Source organism: Zonotrichia albicollis, chromosome 30 (genome assembly GCF_047830755.1).
Source record: "Zonotrichia albicollis isolate bZonAlb1 chromosome 30, bZonAlb1.hap1, whole genome shotgun sequence".
Taxonomy (NCBI): Eukaryota; Metazoa; Chordata; class Aves; order Passeriformes; family Passerellidae; genus Zonotrichia; species Zonotrichia albicollis.
In genome coordinates this window covers 4066257-4077815 of record NC_133848.1, presented here as the reverse complement: position 1 = coordinate 4077815, position 11559 = coordinate 4066257, and the positions used below count along the sequence as shown (strand labels likewise).

At 48.6% G+C, this 11559-nt stretch overlaps 1 protein-coding gene across 2 annotated transcripts; it reads right to left on the bottom strand.

The window, feature by feature from the left end:
- Positions 1–1218: 1218 nt before the first annotated feature.
- ENSA (endosulfine alpha) lies at positions 1219–11272 on the bottom strand. 2 transcript variants are annotated; one of them, XM_074529227.1, is made up of 4 exons: positions 11112–11272; positions 9527–9655; positions 2354–3084; positions 1219–1668 (listed from the first exon to the last, which is right to left on the bottom strand). In XM_074529227.1, exons 1-3 carry the CDS (start codon positions 11166–11168, stop codon positions 2914–2916), a joined length of 357 nt encoding a protein of 118 aa, XP_074385328.1. In that variant the 5' UTR covers positions 11169–11272; the 3' UTR covers positions 1219–1668; positions 2354–2913. The 2 variants fall into 2 exon arrangements, with proteins under 2 accessions (XP_074385328.1, XP_074385329.1); XM_074529228.1 differs by lacking the exon at positions 11112–11272 and adding an exon at positions 10922–10982.
- Positions 11273–11559: the final 287 nt, after the last annotated feature.

Below are 11559 nucleotides of genomic sequence, written 5' to 3'. Positions count from 1 at the left end.
CCCCGAGCAGCTCCCACAGGGGCTGGGGGCCACAGCAGGACCCTGTGGGGACAAGGGACAGCTCCCAGTGCCACCACACTCCCTGTCCTCGCCCTGAAGGGTGGCAGGAGCAGCCTTGTGAGGGATTTTTCTCACAGGAGGATCCAGGAAACACCTGAAGGCAGAGCCACATTCCAGCACACCCTGGGCAAACACGGCAGGGAAGTGACACAGGTGACACAGGTGACACACACAGGAGGAAAACCCTGCTGGGCATCCTTCACTCCTGCCTGCCCTCCTTTGGTCCTGGGGGCTGAAATTGGGGCAGCTTTTGTGTGCCCACAATTGGGTTTTTTGTTGTGATTTTGGTGTTAATTTGGGGAGGGGTTTCCTTGAGACAAAAGAAAAGACAAGAAGGGAAAAAAAGAAATCAAAAGTTTGGGATGCCCTGGCACAGCTGTGCCCACACTTGGCCCTGCATGGAAAAGTGGCACCCAGGGCATCAGGAGGGGACAGTGCCACCCCAAACCCTGGCTCTGCAGGTTCTAAGGTTTGGGGTTTTTTGTTGTGATGTTGGTGTTAATTTGGGGGTTTTGTTATTTTTTTCCCCAGGTTTGAATACAAGAAGGGAAAAAAAAATCAAAGTTTGGGATGCCCTGGCACAGCTGTGCCCACCATTGTCCCTGCATGGAAAAGTGACACCAGGGCAGCAGAGGGGACAGGTTTTCTCCTTCTGGTCAAGCTCAGCCAAGCCACTCTGGTTTTATCCTTCTGACCAAATTCAGTCAAACCCCTCTGGTTGTGTCCCTTTTAGCCAAATTCAGCCAAGCCCACCTGGCCAAATTCAGCCAAGCCCCTCTGCTTTTATCCTTCTGACCAAATTCAGTCAAACCCTTCTGGTTGTGTCCTTCTGGCCAAATTCAGCCAAACCCACCTGGCCAAATTCAGCCAAGTCCTTCTGGTTTTAATCTTCTGACCAAATTCAGTCAAACCCCTCTGGTTGTGTTCCTTTAGCCAAATTCAGCCAAGCCTCTCTGGTTTTATCCTTCTGACCAAATTCAGCCAAGCCCACCTGGCCAAATTCAGCCAAGTCCTTCTGGTTTTATCCTTCTGACCAAATTCAGCCAAGCCCCTCTGGTTTTGTCCTTCTGACCAAATTCAGCCAAGCCCACCTGGCCAAATTCAGCCCTTCTGGTTTTATCCTTCTGTCCAAATTCAGTCAAACCCCTCTGGTTGTGTCCCTTTATCCAAATTCAGTCAAACCCCTCTGGTTGTGTCCCTTTATCCAAATTCAGCCAAGCCCCTCTGGTTTTATCCTTCTGACCAAATTCAGTCAAACCCCTCTGGTTTTGTCCCTTTATCCAAATTCAGCCAAGCCCCTCCAGCTGAGGGGGGGCTCTACCCCCAAAGCACCCCAAGATGTTTCAAACCCTGCCCAGCCCCTCTGGAAATGTTCAGTGTTGTCTCCCTTGTGAGCTGAGCCAGGGACAGATCTCAGCTCACAACAACACCCCTCCTGGTGTTTATTATCCTGAGATTTAAAAAAAAATATATTTTTTTTTTTTTTTATCTCAGCCAATTTCTTCACTTTGAAGCTCTAAAGCTCACAGCTGACTGTGCCTTCAGGGCTGGGATCACACCTGTGAGATCTGGGATCACAATTTCCAAATCTGGGATCACAATTTCCAGCTCTGGGATTACACTTTCCAGGTCTGAGATCACACTTTCAGACCTGGGGTCACACCTGTGAGACTTGAGATCACTCTTTGCAGATCTGGGATCACAATTTCCATATCTGGGATCACTCTTTGCAGATCTGGGATTACACTTTCCAAATTTGAGATCCCACTTTCCAAACCTGGGATCACAATTTCCAGATGTGGGTCACAATTTCCACATCTGGCGTCACACCTTCCATAACTGGGATCACTCTTTTCAAATCTGGGATCACAATATCCAGATCTGGGATCACTCTTTGCAGAGCTGGAATCACTCTTTCCAAATCTGGGATCACAATTCCAGATCTGGGATCACTTTTCAGATCTGGGATCACACCTGTGAGATGTGGGATCACTCTTTCCAAATCTGGGATCACAATTCCAGATCTGGGATCACTCTTTGCAGATCTGGGATCACAATTTCCATATCTAGGATCACAATTTCCATATCTGGGATCACAATTTCCACACCTGGGATCACTTTCCACATCTGGGATCACAATTTGCAGACCTGGGATCACTCTTTGCAGATCTAGGATCACAATTTCCACATATGGGATCACAATTTCCACATCTGGGATCACACCTGTGAGATGTGGGATCACTCTTTCCAAATCTAGGATCACAATTTCCATATCTGGGATCACTCTTTCCACATCTGGGATCCCCATTTCCAGATGTGGGATCCCAATTTCCATACCTGGGATCACTCTTTCCAAATCTAGGATCACAATTTCCAAATCTGGGATCACTTTTCAGATCTGGGATCACTCTTTGCAGATCTGGGATCACTCTTTCCATATCTGGGATCACAATTTCCAGATGTGGGATCCCAATTTCCAGATGTGGGATCCCAACTTCCAGATGTGGGACCCCAATTTCCATACCTGGGATCGCTCTCCTGCCCAGCTGGCTCAGTCTCTGCCCCCCCAGCCCCTGCCATCCCTTCCCACCCCCAGCCCTGCCCTGTCCCCTCCTCCAGGGGCTGTCCCAGAGCCACGACGGCTCCAAACAGCAGCAAAATTAAGGCAAAGCCTCTCTGGGAGGAGGGGCCAGCCCAACCCTGCCATCCCAGTCACCTTTGGGGTGTTCTTGCTGCAAAAACTCAAACAAACTACGTGGATTCTGCTGCTCCCATCCATCCCTATGGTACAGTGAAGTTCAATCCATTTAGCCAAAACAAAAAAATGAGACAAAAAGAGGGCTGGGAGTGCAGCTACCCGGCCAGCTTGCTGGTGACCAGCGAGGATTTCCTCTGGGGCAGATCCTGGGGCGTGGGGATGTGGTCTCCTGTCACCAGGTTCTTGTCAGGCCCTGCACTGGGCAGCTGCTTGTTCTTCATCTTGGCCTTGGCCATGTTGTAGTCACCAGAATCGAAGTATTTTTGCTGGAAAGGGGAGAAATGTTTGGGTTATTGGGAGTGAAGGAGGAGCAGGGGGAGAACAGAGCCATGGGGAAAACAAGAAATCCAGGCTTGGGATGCCCAACATTCAAAACAAAGGTTTGCCTCAACACCCTTCAAATTCCCCCTTGTGTCTGGTGCTTTTTATCCCTTTCTCCTTTTTATCCCTTTCTCCTTTTTATCCCTTTCCCTTTTTATCCCTTTCTCCTTTTTATCCCTTTCCCTTTTTCCCTTTGGGGAGGGTTAAATTGGGATTGGGATTGGGTGCGCAGGAGTTAGAACTGAAATTGGCTGTGCAGGATTTGGGATTGGTGTGCAGGATTTGGGATTGGGTGTGCAGGATTTGGGATTGGGATTGGGTGTGCAGGAGCTGGGAAACACCAAAACCATGGGGAAAAAAAGAAATCCAGGTTTGGGATGCATAAAACTTTCAAAGCACAGGTTTGCCTCAACACCCTTCAAATTCCCCCTTGTCTCTGGTGCTTTTTATCCCTTTCTCCTTTTTATCCCTTTCCCTCTGGGGAGGGCTAAATTGGGATTGAGATTGGGTGTGCAGGATTTGGGATGGAGATTGGGTGTGCAGGATTTGGGATGGAGATTGGGTGTGCAGGATTTGGGATTGGGTGTGCAGGATTTGGGATTGGGAGTGCAGGAGCTGGGAAACACCAAAACCATGGGGAAAAAAGAAATCCAGGTTTGGGATGCCCAACACTCAAAACAAAGGTTTGCCTCAACACCCTTCAAATTCCCCCTTGTCTCTGGTGCTTTTTATCCCTTTCTCCTTTTTATCCCTTTCTCCTTTTTATCCCTTTCCCTTTTTCCCTTTGGGGAGGGTTAAATTGGGATTGGGATTGGGTGTGCAGGAGTTAGAACTGAAATTGGCTGTGCAGGATTTGGGATTGGGGTTGGGTGTGCAGGATTTGGGATTGGGGTTGGGTGTGCAGGATTTGGGATTGGGGTTGGGTGTGCAGGATTTGGGATTGGGGTTGGGTGTGCAGGAGCTGGGATTGGGATTGGGTGTGCAGGAGCTGGGAAACAGCAAAACCATGGGGAAAAAAAGAAATCCAGGCTTGGGATGCCCAACACTCAAAGCACAGGTTTGCCTCAACACGCTTCAAATTCCCCCTTGTCTCTGGTGCTTTTTATCCCTTTCTCCTTTTTATCCCTTTCCCTTTTTCCCTTTGGGGAGGGTTAAATTGGGATTGGGATTGGGTGTGCAGGAGTTAGAACTGAAATTGGCTGTGCAGGATTTGGGATTGGGTGTGCAGGAGCTGGGATTGGGGTTGGGTGTGCAGGATTTGGGATTGGGTGTGCAGGATTTGGGATTGGGTGTGCAGGATTTGGGATTGGGTGTGCAGGATTTGGGATTGGGTGTGCAGGATTTGAGACTGAGATTGGGTGTGCAGGATCTGGGATTGAGATTGGGTGCGCAGGATTTGGGATTGAGATTGGGTGGTGCAGGATTTGGGATTTGGGTTGGATGTGCAGGAGCAGAGCCACAGGGATCCCTCAGGGAGTGCTGGGGTTGGGATTTGGATGTGGATCCCTCAGGGAGTGCTGGGGTTGGGGTTGGATGTGCAGGATTTGGGTTGGATGTGGATCCCTCAGGGAGTGCTGGGGTTGGGATTTGGGTTGGGTGTGCAGGATTTGGGATTTGGGTTGGATATGGAGCCCTCAGGGAGTGCTGGGGTTGGGGTTGGGGTTGGATGTGGATCCCTCAGGGAGTGCTGGGGTTGGGATTTGGGTTGGATGTAGATCCCTCAGGGAGTGCTGGGGTTGGGGTTGGGTGTGGATCCCTCAGGGAGTGCTGGGATTGGGATTTGGGTTGGATGTGGATCCCTCAGGGAGTGCTGGGGTTGAGATTTGGGTTGGATGTGGATCCCTCAGGGAGTGCTGGGATTTGGGATTGGGGTTGGGGTTGGATCCCTCAGGGAGCGCTGGGGTTGCTCTTTCCCAGCCCTGAGCAGATGGCACAGGGGAAATGCAGGCAGCAGCCAGGCCAGATCCAAAGGCCTTTGGCCCAGGCAGTGACTCAGCCCAGGCTGACTCAGCTCAGGCACCTCTGACCCAGAGCTGGGACCTTTGGATGGCGGCGGCCCTGACCCACTGAGCCCTGGCACGGCTGAGGGCAGGGAGGGAAACTGGGGAATGGTGGGATCACACCCAAGAGAGCTGGGATCACATCCGAGAGAGCTGGGATCACACCTGAGAGAGCTGGGATCACACCTGAGAGAGCTGGGATCACATTGCCAGGTTTGGGATCACACCTGCCAGGGCTGGGATTATAACTGTGAGGGCTGGGATCACACCTGAGAGAGCTGGGATCACATCTGAGAGAGCTGGGATCACACCCGAGAGAGCTGGGATCACATCTGAGAGATTTGGGATCACATCTGAGAGAGCTGGGATCACACCCGAGAGAGCTGGGATCACATCTGAGAGATTTGGGATCACATCTGAGAGAGCTGGGATCACATCTGAGAGAGCTGGGATCCCATTGCCAGGTTTGGGATCACATTGCCAGGTTTGGGATCACATCTGAGAGAGCTGGGATCACACCTGAGAGAGCTGGGATCACATTGCCAGGTTTGGGATCACACCCGAGAGAGCTGGGATCACATCTGAGAGAGCTGGGATCACATTGCCAGGTTTGGGATCACATTGCCAGGTTTGGGATCACACCTGAGAGAGCTGGGATCACATCTGAGAGAGCTGGGATCACATTGCCAGGTTTGGGATCACACCTGTGAGATTTGGGATCACATCTGTGAGATTTGGGATCACACTGCCAGGTTTGGGATTGCCTCTGTGAGAGCTGGGGTCACATCTGAGAGATTTGGGATCACACCTATGAAATTTGGGATCACACCTGTGAGATCTGGGATCACACTGCCAGGTTTGGGATCACACTTTCTAAAGCTGGGATCACACTTTCCAGATTTGGGATCACACCTGTGAGATTTGGGATCACACTGCCAGGGTTTGGGATCCCACCTGCTGAGGCAAAGCCTGACAGGATCCTCTGAACTGGGATGAGGAGCCCGGCCTAGAGCCAGGGCTTTTGGGATGATGAGCCAGGATTTTTGGGATGAGCCAGACCTACAAAGCCAGCACTTTTGGGATGAGGAACTGGGGTGACAGAGTCAGGATTTTTGGGGTGGTGAACCAGGCCTAGAGAGCCAGGACTTTTGGCATGATGAGCCAGGATTTTTGGGACGGTAAACCAGGATTTTTGGGATGAGCCAGGCCAACAGAGCCAGGACTTTTGGGATGAGGAGCTAGGGGTGACAGAGCCAGGACTTTTGGGATGAGCCAGGATTTATGGGGTGGTGAACCAGGACTTTTAGGATGATAAGCCTGACCTAGAGAACCAAGACTTTTAGGATGATGAGCCAGGATTTTTGGGATGATGAGGCAGGATATTTGGGATGAGCCAGGCCTAGAGACAGAACTTTTGGGATGGTGAACCAGGACTTTTGGGGTGGTGAACCAGGCCTACAAAGCCAGAACTTTTGGGATGATGAACCAGGATTTTTGGGATGACAAACCTGTCCTAGAGACAGAACTTTTGGGGTGAGCCAGGCCTACAAAGCCAGGACTTTTGGGATGATGAACCAGGATTTTTGGGATGATAAGCCACACCTAGAGCCAGGACTTTTGGGGTGAGGAGCTAGGGGTGACAGAGCCAGGACTTTTGGGATGATGAACCAGGATTTTTGGGATGATGAGCCAGGCCTAGACAGATAGGACTTTTAGGATGATGAGTCAGGACTTTTGGGATGAAGAACTAGGGGTGACAGAGCCAGGATTTTTGGGATGGTGAACCAAGACTTTTAGGATGATAAGCCTGACCTAGAGCCAGGATTTACGGGGTGAGCCAGGATTTATGGGGTGAGCCAGACCTAGAGCCAGGATTTATGGGTGAGCCAGGATTTATGGGGTGAGCCAGGATTTATGGGGTGGTGAACCAGGATTTATGGGGTGAACCAGGATTTATGGGGTGAACCAGGATTTATGGGGTGAACCAGGATTTATGGGGTGGTGAACCAGGATTTATGGGGTGAACCAGGATTTCTGGGGTGAGCCAGGATTTATGGGGTGGTGAACCAGGATTTATGGGGTGAACCAGGATTTATGGGGTGAGCCAGGCTGCCACACCAGCACTCTGGCAATGATAAATCAGTGACAAACCCAGGACTTTTGCCCCAGAGAACAATCCCTGGCCCTTCCTGCACCATCCCAGCTCAAAGGGCATCCCAGTGCCAATCCCACATCCCACCCATCATTTAAATTGAATTTAAAATTAATTCAACTCCTTCAAGTAAAATTAAAATTTCCCAGGTTTTCCCAGGGTTTTTTTCCCAGATTTTTCCCAGTTTGTTTCCCATTTATTTTTCCTATTATTTTTCCCTTCCCCCCCCCCCATTTTTCCCCAATTTCCCAGGCTTTTTCTTTTTTTTTCCCCATTTTTCCTCCAGATTTCCCATTTATTTTTCCCATTATTTTTCCTTTTTTTCCCCCAGATTTCCCCAAATTTTCCCCATTCTTTCCCCAAATTTCCCATTTTTTCCCCATTTTTCCCCATACTTCCTGATTTTTTCCCATTTTTTCCCACATTTTTTCCCCATACTTCCCGATTTTTCCCCATTTTTTCCCCATTCTTCCCCCATTTTTTTCCCATACTTCTCGATTTTTTCCCCCATTTTTTCCCAATTTTCCCCCATTTTTTCCCCATACTTCTCGATTTTCCCCCCATTTTTTCCCAATTTTCCCCCATTTTTTCCCCATTTTTGGCTCTCCTGGGGCTGCTCCCTCAGCCCCCACTCACCCCTTTCTGCAGCCTCTTCATGAGGAAATCAGAGCCGTTTTTTCCCCATACTTCCCGATTTTTTCCCCAATTTTTCTCCAATTTTCCCCCCATTTTTTCCCCATACTTCCTGATTTTTCCCCCATTTTTTCCCATTTTTTCCCCATTTTTTCCCCAATTTTTTCCCATTTTTCCCCATTTTCCCCCCATTTTTCCCCCATACCTCCCGATTTTTACCCCATTTTTTCCCCATACTTCTTGATTTTTCCCCCATTTTTTCCCAATTTTTTCCCATTTTTTCCCCCATTTTTCCCATTTTCCCCCCATTTTTTCCCAATTTTTCCTCCATTTTTCCCCCATTTTTTCCCATTTTTTCCCCATTTTCTCCCAATTTTTTCCCATTTTCCCCCCATTTTTGGCTCTCCTGGGGCCGCTCCCCCAGCCCCACTCACCCCTTTCTGCAGCCTCTTCATCAGGAAATCAGGAGTATGGGGAAGTATTTTCCCCATACTTCCCGATTTTTCCCCCATTTTTCCCCAATTTTTCCCCATACTTCCTGATTTTTTCCCCCATTTTTTCCCCATTCTTTCCCTAAATTTCCCAATTTTTTCCCCATTCTTTCCCCAAATTTCCCAATTTTTTTCCCAATTTTTCCCCATATTTTCCCCCATTTTTTCCCCATTTTCCCCCCATTTTTCCCCCCATTTTTTCCCCAATTTTTTCCCATTTTTCCCCCATTTTTTCCCCAATTTTTCCCCATTTTCCCCCCATTTTTGGCTCTCCTGGGCCGCTCCCCCAGCCCTCACTCACCCCTTTCTGCAGCCTCTTCATGAGGAAATCGGAGCCGTTTTTTCCCCATACTTCCTGATTTTTTCCCCATTTTCCCCCCATTTTTCCCCATACTTCCCGATTTTTTCCCCATTTTTCCCCATACTTCCTGATTTTTTCCCCCATTTTTTCCCCATTCTTTCCCTAAATTTCCCAATTTTTTCCCTATTCTTTCCCCAAATTTCCCAATTTTTCCCCATTTTTTCCCCAATTTTTCCCCATATTTTCCCCATACTTCTCGATTTTTTCCCCAATTTTTCCCATTTTTTCCCCAATTTTTTCCCCAATTTTTTCCCATTTTTCCCCCATTTTTCCCCATACTTCCCAATTTTTCCCCATTTTCCCCCCATTTTTTCCCCAATTTTTGCCCATTTTTCCTCCATTTTTCCCCCAATTTTTTCCCATTTTTTCCCCATTCTTTCCCCAAATTTCCCAATTTTTTCCCCAATTTTTCCCCCATTTTTTTCCCATACTTCTCGATTTTTTTCCCCCATTTTTTCCCCAATTTTTCCCCATTTTTCCCCAATTTTTTCCCATTTTTCCCCCATTTTTCCCCATACTTCCCAATTTTTCCCCATTTTCCCCCCATTTTTTCCCCAATTTTTGCCCATTTTTCCCCCATTTTTTCCCCAATTTTTGCCCATTTTCCCCCAATTTTTTCCCATTTTTTCCCCAATTTTTTTCCCATTTTTTCCCCAATTTTTTCCCATTTTCCCCCCATTTTTTTCCCAATTTTTCCCCATTTTTCCCCATTTTTGGCTCTCCTGGGGCCGCTCCCCCAGCCCCACTCACCCCTTTCTGCAGCCTCTTCATCAGGAAATCGGAGCCGCCGGGTTTCTGGCCCAGGTTGGGATATTTGGCTTTGAGCTTGGCCTCCTCTGCCCGCTCGGGGGAAATGCCCTTGTCCTTCTCCTGACCGTCCTGAAATACAGAAAAAATCAAAAATTATTCATTGAATAACAGTTACGTTATTTATCGCATCATTCGTTTATAGTTATGAATTAAATTTAAATTTATTTCATGATATTTTCATTGTTTTCTTATTAATTTATCTGTAGTAATTAAGTTAAAATGTATTTAATAAAATAAATGTCTGTTTCAACATTAATCTATGTTAATTTATATTTAATATAATATATAAGTTTATATATTTATTAATACTATATATCAATACATATCATATTAATAAATGTTAATATTAATATAATATTAATATTAATACCATGCAATATTAATAGCATTAAATATAATAGTGTATTAATTATATAATATTATATTATATTATATTATATTATATTATATTATATTATATTATATTATATTATATTATATTATATTATATTATATTGTATTATATTACATTATATCATATTATGTTATATCATATCACGTTATATCATATTACATGATATTAATTATATAAACTATATTATATTATAGTATAGTATAGTATATTATATTATATATTACATTACTAATGTACAATTACTTACCCCATCCATCCCAGTTACCCCATCCCAGTTACCCCAGTCCATCCCAGTTACCCCCTCCCAGTTACCCCATCCCAGTTACCCCATCCCAGTTACCCCAGTCCATCCCAGTTACCCCATCCATCCCAGTTACCCCATCCCAGTTACCCCAGTCCATCCCAGTTACCCCAATTCATCCCAGTTACCCCATCCCAGTTACCCCATCCATCCCAGTTACCCCATCCCATCCCAGTTACCCCAGTCCATCCCAGTTACCCCATTCATCCCAGTTACCCCATCCCAGTTACCCCAATCCATCCCAGTTACCCAAATCCATCCCAATTACCCCAATCCCAGTTACCCCAGTTCATCCCAGTTACCCCAGTCCATCCCAGTTACCCCAACCCATCCCAGTTACCCCAATCCATCCCAGTTACCCCATCCCAGTTACACCCTCCCATCCCAGTCACCCCATTCCAGTCACCCCCTCCCAGTTCCCCCAGTCCCAATTACTCCATCCCAGTTACCCCATCCCATCCCAGTTACCCCATCCCAGTTCCCCCAGTCCCAGTTACTCCATCCCAGTTCCCCCATTCCCTCCCAGTTCCCCCATTCCCTCCCAGTTCCCCCGTCCCACCCCCATTCCCCCCACCCCAGGTTAATCCCATCCCGGGTCCCCCCCGGTCCCCCCCAACCTCACCCCACCGACCCCACGCACCCCCCACGCCGCCATCGAGCCTAATCCGGAAGTCCCGCCCACCCCCAGCCCCGTAGCCAATCACAGTCCCGCTTTCGCCAGACTGACTACAGAAATAACCAATCTCCGCTTAGGACTGGAAAGAGGGACGTGCAGCCGAGCCAGTGGGAGTTCGCCCGATACCCCCTCAGTCCCCCGGGGGTTCCCCCACCTGTTTTTCCTGCCCGGTCTCCTCCGTGAAGGCGCCGGTACCGAGCGGGGCTGCCATGCCGGCGAGGGGGGGGCTCTGCGCTCCCTCCGCTGCGTCCGGCCCCGCGCCCTGCTCCAAAATGGCCGCCACCGCCTCCACCGCCTCAGCTGCGTGACGGACAGCAGCTCTACCCAATGAGCGCAGAGAAGCGGCCGCAGTGACATCACACCTGACCAATCAGTGCGAGCGGGGGGCGGAGCACCGAGGGGAGGTGGTGCCATCAAAAGGGCGGGGCAACAATGACTGGCATTAACAGCGGCCAATGGAAAGCGAGAAACATAGAGTGGGCGGGAAAACAGGCGGGGCTCCCGCTGTCCCAGAGAGCCGCGGGTTCGAGACCAGGGCCGGGAGGGTGCGGGGACACCGGGACACCGAAAAGCCCCAAAAGCGCCCCCGGAATGGATAAGGG

Excerpts from the sequence above, each read along its gene's own strand:
- ENSA (XM_074529227.1), bottom strand. The coding sequence starts at position 11,168 with ATGGCAGCCCCGCTCGGTACCGGCGCCTTCACGGAGGAGACCGGGCAG. Across the intron at positions 9,656-11,111 it reads AGACCGGGCAGGAAAAACAG|GACGGTCAGGAGAAGGACAA; the intron begins GTGGGGGAACCC and ends TCTGTATTTCAG. Across the intron at positions 3,085-9,526 it reads TGAAGAGGCTGCAGAAAGGG|CAAAAATACTTCGATTCTGG; the intron begins GTGAGTGGGGCT and ends TCCCCTTTCCAG.